General features: G+C 31.2%; 1 protein-coding gene across 1 annotated transcript; it reads left to right on the top strand.

Moving 5' to 3' along the window:
* The first annotated feature begins 316 nt into the window (after positions 1–316).
* Positions 317–1,814, top strand: LOC129941826 (uncharacterized). The gene is made up of 3 exons (XM_056050576.1): positions 317–451; positions 1,094–1,208; positions 1,286–1,814. Exons 1-3 carry the CDS (start codon positions 446–448, stop codon positions 1,675–1,677), a joined length of 513 nt encoding a protein of 170 aa, XP_055906551.1. The 5' UTR covers positions 317–445; the 3' UTR covers positions 1,678–1,814.
* Positions 1,815–17,244: the final 15,430 nt, after the last annotated feature.

The raw sequence follows: 17,244 nt of genomic DNA, 5'->3' as shown, positions 1-17,244 counted from the left end.
TTTTTAAACTTGTGCTTTGTTTTTAGTAAAAGATTGAAACTTCAATTGCTTGGTTGCAGAAATGTTATCAATAGGATCCAGAGATTTTAAAAAACATATAACAAGCATATAAAAAATAAAGTCGACTAAATAAATAATTCAAATTTAATCTCAACAAGTTAAAAAATAAACGTAAACTTCAGCCGAACACAATTTTTCTAGATACCATGTTTATTAATCATAAGCCCGCATTTATACACCTGTTAAAAAAAAATGTTTTTTTTTTTGTTTTGTTTAAATGTATCACCCACTTTTTCTATGCCGCCGACTAAAAAATGTTTTTAAAGATGAGCGTTTGATCAATTTTATTTAGATTTGCAACGACAGTGGAAGTGTTTTGAAGTAATTGACTTCTTTTGTTTATAATATTCAAAATAGTTATAAATTGTATCAGACCTTCTTTATAATGAAAGTAAGCTTAATATTCTTAATTCAAGTATTATTCTTGTGAATTTGTGCTATCAGTGATTAAAGTTTTAATAAGTATTTGTAAGAAATTTTATATTACTATGCGTTCGTGGTGAAAGCTTTTAAAATATAATAATTTAATATGATCATGATTTTCGGAGTGATTTAATGGGATCTAAATTTTCCACGGATTTATTGCCATATTCAAAAATTATTAAAAATCTGAATAATGTCAAAATTATACCTCGAAATATGTTTGTATCAAAAATTTAATTTATGTTGGAAATGGGTTCTCATACCTATGTGCAACATTTAAGCTTACAAAGAAAAGACGGAATTAAATGTTTTCCTAGGGCAATTTTAGGCTCCCACTGAATTTTTAAATGTGTTTGAAGATGTTAAAATTATTATATTATTATGTGTTTGATAAAAGTGACAATTATGCATGTTTTGAAAATGAACTTAATTTTTAAATGTTTTTATCATCTCAACCATCATTGGCATAATTAGGAAAAGATCGTATTTTAGTTTAGAGATGTTAATATAAGTCAAAAACTTACACAAAATTTCATGATTAAGATATGAATTATAGAATAAATATTAACATTTATTATCTCTATTTTATTTTTTTTTTAAATGTATAAAGGTCGTTTTATGGTCTTTGTTTGTGACGTTCATTTGCTCCCTTTTTTTGTTTGAAGAAGTTTCATCACTTGGAACGACTATCGTAGACGATATACTCATCGAAAGGCAAAATGATGGTTTGTTAAAAAATAAAAATAATTTTAGAGAAAATTTAAGCTTAATCAACATCTCTATTTTTTATTTTTCCATTCAGGCCTTTTGTATTGTGATTCATTGATTTGTCCCAACGGAACCGCCCAATGTCATGTTACCAAACGAATTAATCCTAATGATTTCAATTACATCATACGACAACGCAAATGCATCGCCGAAAATGGAGCCATTTTAGAAGAACAGAAAATAAATGAACGAAATAAATTCCTTGGTAATGTAAATGTGAACGTTTTGTCCTCAGGAGGGGTGAGTTCAACTTTTGGAACACCATTAACACCTCAAGAACAAAAGGAACTTAATGACTTTTTACAAAAAACCCAAGAAAATGTTCAATCACAAGTTAATGGAGCATTAAATCAAGTTCAATCATCGCTCGGAAATCTTTTTGGTGGAAGTTTTTTACCAAATTTCCAAAATATTTTCAAAATCTAATTTGAATATTGAGAAATTTGAAATCTAATAAACAAGTTTATTAAAAAACTCAAACTTTTTAAATAAATGGTGTAAAATGAGATGAATGTCATGCTCTGAACAATAAAAACTTCGAATATCTACTCACATAAAAAAAACATTTTTTTGCGTTTTTGAACAAAGAAGGTCTGTGGGAATGTGGGAAATCATTTACATAAAAAAATTTCAGATCTAAATCTATAAATCGTCCAAGCGAAACGCCCTTGAAGAGAAAGAGGATTCCAAACTATCCGCTCAGGTTCAAATTCTAAATTGAGTTCTTGGGTGAGAGTTGCTGGCTAGAACCTAAAGTAGAAAATCATGTCTTAAAACAAACAGCGCCATTTTTCCCGGTCTTGTAGGAAATCAGTTTCTTTTTTAATTTGGCTGTTGTTTAAGGTTTGACAGTTCAGTTGCAAATGTCAAACAGGGTTGACATTGGCTGCGTTAAATATTAGACAGATAGGGTATTCGGATACCTTTTTGTTAGTATTTTACGTGTAAAATAACAGCTGTTAAAAAACAGCTGAGATGTGAAAAAAGGAATCCAAAGGTATCCAAGAATTTCTGTTCACATTGTTGAATTTCAAGATTGATTTTAGCTTTTTGTATTTGTTAGTAAACAAAAAGATACAAAATGTTAGTTGAGGTTGTATTTGAGGATGTTCTGAACATAATAGACGATGAAAAAGCTATTTGCCTCCGAAATTTAGAAGGAAATGTGATCGAAATTCTTCCAAACTATATCTAGGTATTGTCACTTTATAAAAGTCCTCGTTTTTGTTAGGATAATTTTCTGTTAAACGTACATAAATCGTTTTAAACCGGAGGTTTCACAAGTAAATTATTAATCGCATAGTATTCCAACTAAGCTAAGAGTAAATTTAACATAGATTACAGATTAAGGTTATTTCTTATTTATTAAATTGTTACGCACCTATCAGTTCATCACCGTTTGACGAATCAGTTGAATTATCCATTAAATATTTTATCTTCTTGACTTCGAAGCTTAAATGTTTCTCTGCTTTTTGTGAACAGCCGAAAGTTGTTATTTTTTTTGACAACTATCCAACTCGTTCAATAAGGTATTTTAAAAGCCACAGATCCAAGGTACCCTATCCAACACGGGATTGAACGCAGCCATTGGGCTCAAACTAGTGACCACTTCGTCGATGGGCAGGTATAGCACATATAAGGGACTTGAAAGTAAGGCAAGTTTATAACATCTGATTGGCCAGCTGCCAAGGAATTGCTTCCAACTAAAGCAACTTTATTGGAAAGATGACTGGATGGCTAATGTCATAAAATTTAATTGATCATGTTTTTTCATTCAATTTAAAGCTGAACTTTATTATTTAATCTTTTGTGTAAAAGAATTAATTGTCAAATTGAAAAATATAAAAGAAAAATGCAAATAATGGCGCAGAATTTTAAACGATGTAGTAATACGTAAAGTACGCAGTAGCAACAAGGGCGAATCCAGACTGTTCATCAGTGGGGAGTTTTTACTCACCGTTTATAAATGTTTTTTAATATTTTGTAAAGCAGGCTTACAAAATTTCTTCTTGTAGAAAGAAGTATTAAAAACACAAAATTTAGAGAAAGTTTTAGAAAAATCACATGTTTTAACCAGCAAATTTGTGTGGGGATTGCTGTTATTTTTTCGTATTAATAAAATGAAAAAACGCCTTACGCTATATACTTAAACCTTAATTTCAATCAACACAACTGTTTGGACTATAGGAGCCAGGAAAGGCAGACAGATGGACAGAATCGGGGTACCCACTTTTTTCGACTTCTCTACCGTCGTAATGTCATATTTGATTAAAAGCTCTAGTTCGAAATTGTTTACTAATGCAAAACATATCATATAGTTCCTATATGTCGAAAGTAAAATCACTTCAATATTCACTATTTATATGTGTCAAAAAATGTTATAATATAATTGAAGGTTAGTTTAAGGAATTTAAAGGTAACTTAATATAAAATTGATGATCTCTTATTCTAGGTTTCTTCTTAAGAATCTGAATATTTGCTATTTTTCTTAAAAATAATTTTAATGAAAATAATTAAAAGCATTACTAAAGTTTTTTTTTACTAAAGCTTTGTTTGTTAAAGTTAAAATCACGGAATGACTACTTTGACTTTTAGCAATTTTGCTAAATCCATATGACATCTGTATAATTATTCGTATAAGAGCAGTGGATGGGCAGGTTCAGACGACATAAAAGAGTTGAAAGTTAGGCAAGTTTCTAGTATCTGATTGGCCATCTGCCGAAAAATTACCTTCCAATTAGGGCATTTTTAATGGAAAACTGACTGAAAAGCTAGTCAAGAAAAATCTTCCTACTTTCTTCAAAATGACAGTTGATCATGTTTCTTCATTCAACTGAAAGCTGAACTTTATTACTCTATGCTTTATTTATTTTCTGAATGACTTCATTTAATGCTTTCTGTAAAAAGGTTCCTTGTCAATTTGAAAAAAGAGGCTGGGATGCGACCCACACTGATAACTTCCCATTCCTTCTGTCGATTTGTCTTGCTTAAAAGTTTGTCTGTATGTACTCATATCAATTTTTACCAAATTTGCGTACTTTTCGTAGATTTTATTTTTTTATGAAAAAAACGGAATGTTGGGTTTTTATACAAAAAACTGCTGAATAGTGAAAACAATATTTTCTGTGAAATAAAATAAGTTTGAAGCCAATATTTTTAATTTTTGAAAAGCTATTTAAGTCTAAAGTAAGTTTTAACCAAGTTTTAGTATTGCTTTTTTTTAGAGTTTTGTTTGTTGTAAAAAAACTGTCAATTCGATTTTTTTTCAAAATTTTGTCGAATGTTGAAAACAATATTTCTTATAAGATAAAATTAGTTTGAATCCAATATTTCAATTTTTTGAAAAAATATTTGAGTCGAAAATCATTTTTACCAACTTTTGTTAATTTTTTTCGGTTTTTAATTTTTTGTAAAAAAAACTGTCAATTCGATTTTTTTCAAAATTTTACTCAATTTTGACAACAATATTGAAAGATAAAAGTAACTTAAAGCCAATATCTCAAAGTTTTGAAAAGGTATTTGAGTTAAAAATCAATTTTTACCAACTTTTATTAATTTTTTTTGTAGGTTTTTATTTTTTGTAAAATAACTGTCAATTCGATTTTTCTCAACATTTTTCAAAATGTTATAAAACAATATTTTGTATGAAATAAAATAAGTTTGAAGCCTAAATTTCAAGTTTTTGAAAAGATATTTGAATCGATATTCAATTTTTACGAACTTTGAGTAATGTTTTTTTTTAGATTTTTATTTTTTATAAAAAAAACTGTCAATTCGATTTTTCTCAAAATTTTATCAGATGTCAAAAACATTATTCTTCGTTGCACAATATTGTTTTGGAGATGAAATCATATTTTAGTCGTAAAATTTTGGAGGTGACTAATTTTATTTTTCAGTTATTTTGATTTATAAAAAAACCGTTTAATGGATTTTTTTCAAAAAATATACTTTTTTGATATCACGGCTGAATCCGAACGGCTAATTTGAGAAAGCACTTTTTCATGACAAGAATTACTCTTGAAGGAATTGTCAATTCCTCGCAAGAGGCAGTACCCGCGAAAATTATTTTTTTTTAAATTAAGTTGGCAGGGATTGAACCCAAGACCCCTTGCATGACAGTCCAAAGCACTTTTTTTTTCAAATTCATTTTTATTTATTCAATCTTAAACCTATCTTAAAGCTAGACAAAAATTCATAAAACTAGCCTAATTATCCATAACTTACAACTAACTTAATGGTCCCATACGGACACTCTAAGTGAAACTATAACACTTAATACTAATGCCTTTCGGCCCTAAGATCTATTTTACTTTGTATTTATTTTCTTATTAGAAAATTTGAACAAAAAACTAATATCAATATCCTTTTTTTATTTATTTGTACTTACAAACTACTTAAAGTCAGGTCCCTAATATAAAACTTAAAACTAACTAAAACTACCTATTCTACCTATAAACTAATTAAAACTAGAACAACCACAGCAGCAAATCTAACGTTTTTTGTTTTTATATTTTACTTTATTTTTTTATATTTTTTTGTATGTATTTTTTTTTTGTTTTTTTTTTTTATATTCCATGTATTTTTTTGTTTTTTTTTTTTTATTTTTAAATTTTGTTTGTATTTTTTTTTTGTGGCACCATGCCTATTCTACTTAAAACTAAACCCTAAAACTATAAAACAAGTATGTAAGCCGGCCAAGGCTTAAACCCCATCCCGACTACCCACCAAAACCGATTGAAGCCACCAAAACTGGTTCTCCTGCTTCACCCTATCAGTTCGGTCCCGCTCGGACACAGCCCTACTGAACCGAAGGAGCTCTGCTCCACCTTGTGCCATGACGTCCCGATTGTACAGGAGTCGCCTATCCACGGTTCTTCGTCTGACGTGGTAGATTAATGGAACTGCCAATCTATCCTGTATCAGACCGCATTTGTCTAAAAAGAGGAATGCCTCTGGTGGAATAAAGCCGCTCAAGCGTGCACTTTCAAAATACTCGTCGTTCGGATAGAAAGCCCCGAAAATTAAATTGTTGGTCGAAGACATAGCTCTTGCAATGTGACCTCGAACGAGTTTTATCACGAAATTGTCAATTCTGTTGATTCGAGTCCCGTTGTATAGGACCTCGTTAGAATAGTAATGCACATAAGAAGATTCGGCTGTTCGATATAAGCCGGTACAGCGTCTTTAACACTGCCGCTCGAACACCCGAAACTTCTCCATCTGGGAAGGGGCAACGTTGAACCACACAGGACAACCTTAAACGATCATTGGCCGTATAAGGGCCATGTAGCAAATTACCTTCACTCTGGGGTCAAGCCGACTGCTAAAAAACAGCCGTTTCGTCAGAGCGAAGGCTCCTCTGGCCCTGGTCAGAGCAGCATTTATATGTCTGTCGAAATATAAATGCTGATCTAACCAGATACCGAGGTACTTCACAACACTTTTGCTAGCTAATGGCTGCCCATGAAGATCAACGATGACCATCTTGCGCCAATTCTTGCACGTATCCCTCGTGGCCCTAGCCAACGGAGTCCGAAACAGAATTGTGTTTGACTTCTGGACATTTATTTTCAGTTTCCAGTCGTCGCAATATCGCTGAATCTTGTCGAAATCACGCTGCAAGAGAATTCTAATAACCTCAACCTTTCGGGCCGTTCTGTACGCAATTTGATCGTACGCGTACGCAATTGCCTTTGTAAGACTGCCTATCACATCGCTGGTGTAAATGCTGAAGAGAATCGGCGAATTCACCGCTCCCTATTAAAGACCACTTTTAATTGAGAATGTTGTGGTAGAAGTTACATTGCCACTTTTGACAACAAACTTTCTACCGTTAAGCATATCATAAAGTATATACAACAATGGCTTCCTTATGCCAAATCTGCTCAGTTTAGGTAATACGGTGTCAAAGGCCTTTTTTCCAAATCAACCAGAACAGCACCTGTGCATTGTTGTTTTGATTTATTCCATTGGATATCAGAAACGAGTTTGGACGCAGCATAAATAGTGTCATGGCCCGCCTTGACTGGCCCAATCTGTTATCCGGAATTATTTTGCTGTCCGCAGCCCACTTAGTCAGAGCCCAATTAAGGATTTTTTCGAAAACTTTGCTGATACTCAGAAGAAGACTTATCGACCGAAGATTTGACGGGTTGGAGTTGTCCTTTCCCTTTTTCGGGAGAGGATGAACCACAGCGGTCTTCCAATGCACTGGATAATATGCATTATTCAGTGCATTGTTGAAGAGTGTGGTGCAAATGTCAATTGCTTTCGTTGGTAAATGTCTTAGCACAACGTTGGATATACCATCGATACCTGCCGACTTTTTGTTTTTTATTGAGTTGAAGATGAGCTGAAGCTCAACCTTCGTCACTAACAAGGGACTTGATCCCGTTTGCTCGGCGATTATGGCATTTGCCAAGGAATCGTCATTGAACCGCATGAAACCGCGGTTCTCAGATCGCCAATGTGTGATATCATTACGGAGGTAAAAGTGATTAAGTAGGGCTCTGTTTTCCAGGTCGTGGTTGGGGCGAATGCTAACATTCACCTTGTACACTTGCTGGAAAGCAGCTCCCACCGCCTCCACTTTTTCCTTCGGATCTTCAATTATATAAAAGTCATCGTCAAAGATGGCTCCTTCTGGATCTATTTGCGCTGTCATGAGTACGTCTCTGTTTTCTTCGGTTCTTTGGAGTTTCAGACTCGGAAGGTCATTGTCGTTCTTTTTTCTGAATATCTTGTTGATTTTAGGGAACATACTAGGGTCGCTCGAATTAACTGACCGGATCTTGCGGTCCCAGTACTTGTTAATTGTAGTTCTCCTTAATCAACAGATTGACTTTTTTTATTGACGACTTCAGTCCAAAGCACTAACCATCATGCCACGGGTACTACCGCACGCACAGACATCTTTCTAAAAATCTTTTCTTTCGAATCTAGGGACCTTGAAACGTAGAGAAATGTCGAAATTTTCAATTTGAAAAAATAAGACCCATTATACAATAACTTCCTATGGGAAGTAAACTAGAGATTTTAAGTTGAGAAAAGTTAACAATTTTGAATTCGACGAATCGACCGATTTAAATAACTTCCTATATCTCAAGTAAAAAATATAGTTCACGACTGGATTACATGATTTTTTTACACTTCTTTAAAAATTTACCAATAAAATAAGTTTGTCTTAAAAACACAGATTCTTAAGCTTATTAATATCTTGTTTTGGTTATAATAAAATAATACACTAAACAGCCAAAAACACAACCAATCAATATTAACAATTTTATTGTTCTTACAAAGATCTCTAGGGATCTTACCAGCTTGGTGATCGAATTCAAAAAGGAACAACTCAAGTTTTCTTACAATCATAATCGATTTACATAAATGCGAGAAAAAAAAGCTTTTGGTGCATTGCAGATGACAAAACCGTTTATAATATCATTTAGCATTGATTTCAAATGTAATTTACTAACAATTATTAAAAGGGATTAGCTTTTAATCCGAGTATCAAAAAAATAAAACGAAGCGATTTAAATCACAAACATCTTGGTGCCCCTGAAAGAGTTTCAGGACATTGGAAGGATGGCCAATTTAGTATTTTTTTAAGGATTATTTTTTTTTAAGGGTCCCAACCTAGGGGATGTCTAGTTTTTTTTGCTCGATTGAAAAGCCTTCTATAAGCTTTCCTGAGAATTTCTATTTCAGCAACCAACTAATATGGTTTCTTCCTTCCCCGCACTGTAATGAGGGGCAGGCAGTTTCCATGGATTTATTGAGGGCCGCTCATCGACTTTTTGATCAAGTTCAAGAGCGCACAAGGCCGGATCAGAAAGTTCTGGTTTCATCAATCTTTTCAGAGTCGCCCTATATTTTGGCCGATCTGTTTTCCTATAATTCCGAAATTGGATCGGTTTTATGCCGCTCCCATACATTCCAAGAAATTCGTCAGAAATAGTGAAAAAAATATTTGAACACATTTTTTCGAACTAACTGAATCCCAAATTTAAAGACAATTATTTGTTTAATTCCATAGTTTATTGAATTTCCAATTAAAAATGAATGATTAAAAAGTAATGAATGATTAATAAACAAATTCTACTTTTTTTAAAATATTTTTGATCATTGTGTGCATCGAATTTGAAACAACCGAGCGGCATTATCAATCATTTGCTGAATTTTGAAAATAAGATTCCACGATTTGTTTTATGCAATATCTTTGGCCACTATACTGTAAATTCAAAATTCTGACTACTCATTAAACTTAAATGAACAAAACATTAATTATTATTATTGTTATTGTGTTGAACTGATAATAGAATATATTTAGTAAAAAGAAATAAATGCATAAAGGTAGTTTTTATTTATAATTGTTTTTTCATTATAAAAAATAACATAAAAGAAATGTGAATCCCAAAGCCGCCGCCGCGCCGGCTGAATAAAACAATCTAAAAGTTAAAGATCAACAATTTTTTAATTAAGTTATCAAAAACAAAACAAAAGAAACAAAAACTATTCAAATTGTGTTGTGATGCTTAATTTCGATTTCGATTTCGATTTTATTTAGTTGCATTAATTTCGTTCATCCCATAGGACGTTATTTTATTTCAGAGAAGTTTTTGTTTTAAAATGGAAGTAAGCTCAATTTGTTTTTGAAATAATAATTAAATATTGCATAACTAAGTTTTTCTATTGTGTTGACAAAGTTGAAAGATTAAGAACATTATTTTAAACTCTCTTAAACGACAAATTGTATAGGGTGTTTTTTTAAGAGCTTGATAAATTTAAATAATAATACAAGTCAGAAATGTTGTTAGAATAATGTGTTTTTTTTTATAATCTAGTAAATAATGACAAACTAAGTTTCATACTAGGTTCGATAAGTCCAATTTTTCAATACCTTGTCATTAAATGTATAAATGTGTGTATTTTTATTGATTTAAAACCTCTTGATCAGAGAAGGAATTTAAACTCAATTCTTTTGCTTTTGATGTCTTGAATTTTAATATTGACTGTTCAGTTTTGTTATCTATGTGTATTTACCTCGAATAATTTACGAACAACAAATGATTTCTTATAAAAAATAGAAACCCAAGAAAACCAATACTAAAAGTTATTAAAATTATATTTTCAGAAATTTCAAAAACTAATTTTGTATTATAAGAAATATTGTTTTCAATATTCGTTAACATTTTGAGAAAAATCGAATTGACAGTTTCTTAACAAAAAATAAAAACCTAAAAAAAAAATTACTAAAATTTCTTAAAAATTGATTTTGGGCTCAAATATCTTTTCAAAATATTGAGATTATGGCCTTAAATTAATTTTGTGTTATAAATAAAAAAAGAGGCTGGGATGCGACCCACACTGATAACTTCCTATCCCGCCTGTCGATTTGTCTTGCTTAAAAGTTTGTCTATATGTACTCGTATCAATTTTTACCAAATTTGTGTAACATTTTTTGTAGATTTTATTTTTTATGAAAAAATGGACTCTTGGATTTTTATATAAAAATGACTGAATATTGAAAACAATATTTTCTGTGAAATAAAATAAGTTTGAAGCCAATATTCAAAATTTTTGAAGAGATATTTGAGTCGAAAATAAATTTTTAACAACTTTTATGCATTTTTGTTTAGGTTTTTATTTTTTGTTAAAAAACTGTCAATTCGATTTTTCTCAAAATTTGTCCTTATGTTGAAAACAATATTTTTTATAAGAACAAATTAGTAAGAAGCTATTATCTCAAAGTTTTAAAAAGATATTTGAGTCGAAAATCAATTTTTACCAACTTTTGTTTAATTTTTTTAGATTTTTAATTTTTTGTACAAAAACTGTCAATTCGATTTTTTTCAAAATTTTACTGAATGTTGAAAACAATATTTCTTATAAGATAAAATTAGTTTGAAGCTAATACCTACAATTTTTGAAAAGATATTTGAGTCGAAAATCAATTTTTACCATCTTTTATTAATTTTTTTTAGGTTGTTATTTTTTGTAAAAAAACTGTCAAATCGATTTTTCTCAACATTTTTCAGAATGTTAGAAAAATAATTCTTATAAGATAAAATAATATTGAAGCCCAAATTTTAAGTTTTTGAAAAGATATTTGAATCGATATTCAATTTTTACGAACTTTGAGTAATGTTTTTTTTTTAGATTTTTATTTTTCATAAAAAAAAACTGTCAATTCGATTTTTCTCAAAATTTTATCAAATGTCAAAAACATTATTCTTCATTGCACAAAATTGTTTTGAAGATGAAATCATATTTCAGTCGTAAAATTTTTGAGGTGACAAATTTTTTTTTTCAGTTTTATTGATTTATAAAAAAACCGTTATATTGAAAAATATACCTGTTTGGTATCACGTTACAATATATTATATGAAATTTAATTCAAGTCTCTATCGGTTTTGGTTCGTAAGATATTTAGGGTTAACCAAAATGTTCACCTTTTTTTCAAACTGCTATGGTAAAAAAACCACCCACGCAATTTTCTTGAGAGCCCTTTCTGCATCTTTTCGCCTTATTATCTGCATAACAAAATTTATTTGAAGTCGATATTTCTTCTGGTTCTCGAGCTATGGAGGACGAAAAAAACTTCGCGAACGTGCGGAAGTACGGACGTACACACGCACGCACATACATCTTTCTAAAAATCTTTTATTTCGACTCTAGGGACCTTGAAACGTCGAGAAATGTAAAAATTTTCAATTTGACAAATCGGACCCATTACAATAACTTCCTATGGGAAGTTAAAAAGAGGCTGGGATATAACTTCTCATCCCGTCTGTCGATTTGTCTTGCTTTAAGGTTTGTAGGTTTTCGTGTTGAGAGATATCAAGAACCGAACATCAAATTTTACCCAATTTGCGTAACATTTTTTGAAGATTTAATTTACTTATGAAAAAACGGACTATCTATTTTAGTCAAAAGTAAATTTTTACCAAGTTTTAGTTTTGTTTATTGTTTTAGGTTTTTATTTTTTATAAAAATACTGTCTATTATTTTACTAAATGGTGAAAACAATATTTCTTAAAAGGTAAAATTAGTATAAACCAATATCTCAAAGTTTTGAAAAGATATTTGAGTAGATTTTGTTAAATTTTCCTTTAAGTTTTTATTTTTTGTAAAAAAACCTTCAAAAATATTTGAAAAGTAATTAAATGTAGGGTTTTGAATTTCTCAAAAATTCTAAATCTCTTAGTTCAAAACAGTTTGGGTTTAGGACTGGGTTCTCTACCGAAGATGCTTTGTTGGATTTTTGCTCTTTTATTCAAAAAGGACTGGATGATAGAACGTTTTATATTTGACTTTTTATGGATATTACGAAAGCCTTTGATATGGTAGACCACAGTATTCTTTTGAATAAATTATATGTATTATGCGGGCTTCCGTGGATTTATATATGAGTGGTTTGCATCTTATCTGAAAAACAGGGAACAAAAGGTCAAACTCGGCAGCTCTCTGAATAACTCCAAGGTTATAAATCTTGGAGTTCCTCAGGGATCTGTTCTTGGTCCCATCCTTTTTCTAATATATATAAATTCTATTTTTGATCAACCGTTTGTTGGCGAAGTAAAGGCGTTTGCAGATGATTTGGCAATTGCATACAGATCCGTTAGTTTATTGAACCTAGTGACTGATTTAAATCATGATAAGCATTTATTGAGAGTTTGGTTTGATGCATATAAATTTTTGGTAAGCAACAAAACTAAACTTCTGTTTTTTTCCCTTAGCTCTAACGTGACTCCAGACATAAATGTTATATTCCACTCATCGAACTGTGCAAGATTTAATTTACACTTGAGTTCCTTTCAAAATTCCTATCACTTTTTTAATGCTTATGTTTCTTGCGACACCAACTGCTTTCAAATTGAAAACCTTAACTGTTTTAAATACTTGGGTGTTCTCATCGATAGAAATTTGAGCTGGTCTGAGTTTATTTTAGGGCTTAAACAATATTTCCTTGTATTAAATGTAACCCCCTCCCATCTCACCAGATCAAATCCTGTGCATGGGCCCGAAAGAGCGCATTACTTTGACAAGATTTTAATTACATTCCTATTTTTTATCCAAATCAATGCATTTGGTACATATTTATGTATTTTTATAACAATTAACTATTGTAAATACCAACGATATCGGATTAACAAATATGATATATTTAATCAACAATTAATTTTAAAGTGTCTATCAAAAAGTATATTATCTTGGTACCTTTGTATATATAATTTTAAAATATTATTCTTTAAGAATAAGGTTGTTTCACACATGATTTACTTGCCTTCGCCTATATAAAAGAACAAATACTTAGTGCATGTTAAAGAAACGGTCCAGAAAGAGTATATTTATTTTCTATTAGAATCACTTTTTCAACGTATACACATTATACCTACCTATAAAGGTATTACGTAAAACTTCTAAAACTCCTGCTTACGTGTCATTTCATAACTTAAATCCAAAACGCACAAGAGCCTAACTGTAAACAACACATGAATAGCAATTTCTTGTACGTGTTCTTATGCTTGTTTCTTTTAAACTTTAACGAACAAAATAAACTGAACGTAATAACTCCATGTTTGCGGTTAAAAACTTGTACGAAAGAAGGAATGTGATTGGATTGTAGTAAATTCCTTCTACCTAACGAATGATATCCTTTCATGGTCATCATAAACATGGCTGAGCACAACAATGAACTATTCTTTATTCGTTTTAGACACCTGCCTAACTGCACAACCAATAGGCGATCGCTTTACAATTTAAACATACATGTTCTTCCTCTTTCCAATCTTCAGATAATTTAGTTTCCATCCTGGTTCTTCTAATATTAAATTAAAATAAAGCTATCCAAAGGAAAAAGCTTTTACACTTCAGAATTTTTAGAAAGTAGTAAGCTTATAGCAAGCGTCAAACTACGATCAGAGGTTCATCATAAGTGCATGTTTTAGTTGTTAGTAAAAAATAATACAAATATAGCCTTAAGGCCCAACTATAATAGACATAAGCAAACATAAGCTTATGTCAAAAACCCAACGAAAATTCACTTAAGTTTGCGAAATTACTGCATAGCCGTAATGCAATTTTGCTCACGTGTCTACATGTCAGATTTTACTTATGCGGCGAGCGACTGGGATCGCTCTTGCTTAAGTGTGTTTAAGTTAACGAAACTGAGAAAAATTTAACGAAACGGAGCTAGACTCCATTATGGTCACTCGTATTGAGATTCTTTGTATTCGCACGTTTACTTATGCGCGCATATGCTAGCTTATGCTTATGCCTTTTATAGTTGGGCCTTAACACACGCTCAAAATACAAAACAAAAATAGCATTTAACTATTAAAATGAGAACGTTTACGATAGTTGAGCACTGGTTCTAAACAATGATTTTAATCCCACCTTATTTAAATTTAAATCTGTCGATGAACAGTTTAAGTTATATAAAATGCTCATTCGACTTAAAGCTTCATTCTTCCCATAGTTAGTTCTATGGAAGTCAAGAAAGCAAATAAGGTGCATCAATTTCACCATTAATGAGTTGATAAAAAAATACTAAGTCATTATTAACACACCTTTGATGGAGAGATTGCATTTGAAGAAATAGAATACGATGTTCATAGGGAGGCAGATCATAGGGATCTTCCCAAGGAAGACCTTTTAGGGCAAAGCGAATGAAATTATGTTGAATTGATTCAATACGTTTTCGATGAATTTCGTAATAGGGAGTCCATTCCTGCGAAGCATATTCAAGATGAGGACGAACATGGCAATTATACAAAGAAAGAAAGGGTAACATAGGGATCATTGAACTCCTTTGCCCAGCGTTTTATAAAACCAAGCATAGAACTTGCCTTATTAACAATAACATTAATGTGATGTGTAAACTCTAAGTTGGAACAGAAATGTACACCTAAATCTTTAAATGTGGAGACACGACAGAGTTTTTGCTGTGATATACAGTAGTCAAATACGTTACTGATTAGTTTTTTAGTGAAAGTTATAGTCTGGCATTTTAAAGGCTATTTTTCCCACACCAAAATGTGAAACTATCAATGTCGGCTTGTAAAAGAATACGATCATGGTTCGACTTTATTATTTTGAAAATCTTCATATCGTCAGCAAAAATGAGAAGTTCACTTGAGCGTAGACATGACGATACATCGTTAATAGATCGTTAATGGACAGGATGAACAGAAAAGGGCCAAGATGGCTTCCCTGGGGAACACCAGATTGAGCAACAAAAGGTTCAGAATGACGATTTCTAAATTTTACCTCATAGGATCTGTTTTCAAGGTATGACTTAATCCAAGCTAAGAAAAATGGTGGAAAACCAAGAGATTTAAGTTTAAATAAAATAATTCCGTGGCTAAGTTGGTCAAAAGCTTTAGAAAAGTCACAGTCAACTTCATAACCTTGTTCTAAAGCATTTGAAAATATGTTTGAGAATGTAAGGTTATTAGTAACGGTTGATCATTTTTCCACAAAACCATGTTGCTGTTCGCAAATGATATTTTTACTAAAATATGATACGCTTTCACAAACATCTTGTTCAAATACTTTAGGAATGAAGAAAGCTTTACAATGGGCCTGTAGTTGCTTATATCCGACTTGTTACCTTTCTTGAAAATTGGTGTTAGAAATGACTTCTTCCATATACTGGGAAATTTGCCTGTTTTTAGAGAAAGTTTGAATAAAAACGTAAGGGGTTCAACTAAAGCATTACTACACTTTTTTAGTACTATCGGGGGAATACCATCAGGACCGGCTGAGCAGTCATTATTCAACCCAGATAAAAGATCAAAGACCGTACTCTGTAGCACAGGTATGTGACTACAGCTAGTTTGCGAAAAAGTGTGAAGATTATGAAAATATACTTCATCAACTTCTTGAGGGCTATTAACAAATGAATCACAGAAATTCGTTGCGAAAGCGTTACAGATATCAAAAGTATTATCTAACGAAAGGTTCTTGTAAGTGAAGTTAACTGGAAAGCCATCTGATTTTTTCTTTGAGTTTATAAAATTCCAAAATTTTTTAAGATTCTCTTTCAAAGAGGTGCCCATATCAGTAACATAACAACCATATACAAAATCAGAAAGAGATTTAAATTGGTTAAAGAGTTCAAAATAAAAAGAGAAGTTGACTGGAGACAGAGTTTTGAGATACGTTTTCCATGCCTTATTTCTTTTGTTACACAGTAAACGCAATTCTTTCGCGTACCAAGGATGGCTAAAGTTTGTATTTCTTGATTTCTTTATCGGTACATTTTTTTCAAAACAATAATTAAAGATCCTATAAAAAGTTGAAACTGCTTCGTCAATGTTAGAAAATGCTATTTAATGTGTGGTAAATTAAAATCACCTAAAAGTAAGATATTGGTGTAAGCGCTGGACAAATTAATAAGATAGTCTAATGCCAAGGAGAGATCGTAATAAACAGACTCCAAAATTTTTGGAGGAATGTTAACGTTTAAAATGAAAAAAAATCTTAGTCTGTACCATTATCTTTACACATACCAGTTCAATTGATAATACAAATGGAAAAGATACAGAAGAAGAGAAATATGTATTTTTTACCGCTATGAGAACACCTCCACCTAAAGTCTCTGCGGGTCATATATTTGGTTTGCAAATAGAATCAAAGTAAATGGGATTTATTATTAATTTAAAAGAGGAAATAAAGCTTTGTACAAACTAGTTGAACACACAAACAAATGTTTTGTTAAATATGCTTACAAGTATTTTTTATTTCCGGGATGAGTTGTCCTAGGATTATGTCATGGGATGAATCGCGCTTTTTTTTTGACAAATCAAATGGCATTTAAATCTTTGAAGACAAACTTATTTAACAGGTATATTTTTAAATCTTATATATGTAGGTATTTTAAACAAGTTCGTGAGAACCAGTCGTGCATTTTATTTTTGAGGCAGATGTGGTTTTATAATCTGGGTATACATATATCATTACTTCCGATGTGGAGATGTCGTATATGTTAAC

Source organism: Eupeodes corollae, chromosome 1 (assembly GCF_945859685.1).
Source record: "Eupeodes corollae chromosome 1, idEupCoro1.1, whole genome shotgun sequence".
NCBI classification, from domain to species: domain Eukaryota; kingdom Metazoa; phylum Arthropoda; class Insecta; order Diptera; family Syrphidae; genus Eupeodes; species Eupeodes corollae.
This window is presented reverse-complemented; position numbering and strand designations above follow the sequence as displayed.

Excerpts from the sequence above, each read along its gene's own strand:
- LOC129941826 (XM_056050576.1), top strand. Across the intron at positions 1,209-1,285 it reads CATCGAAAGGCAAAATGATG|GCCTTTTGTATTGTGATTCA; the intron begins GTTTGTTAAAAA and ends TTTTCCATTCAG.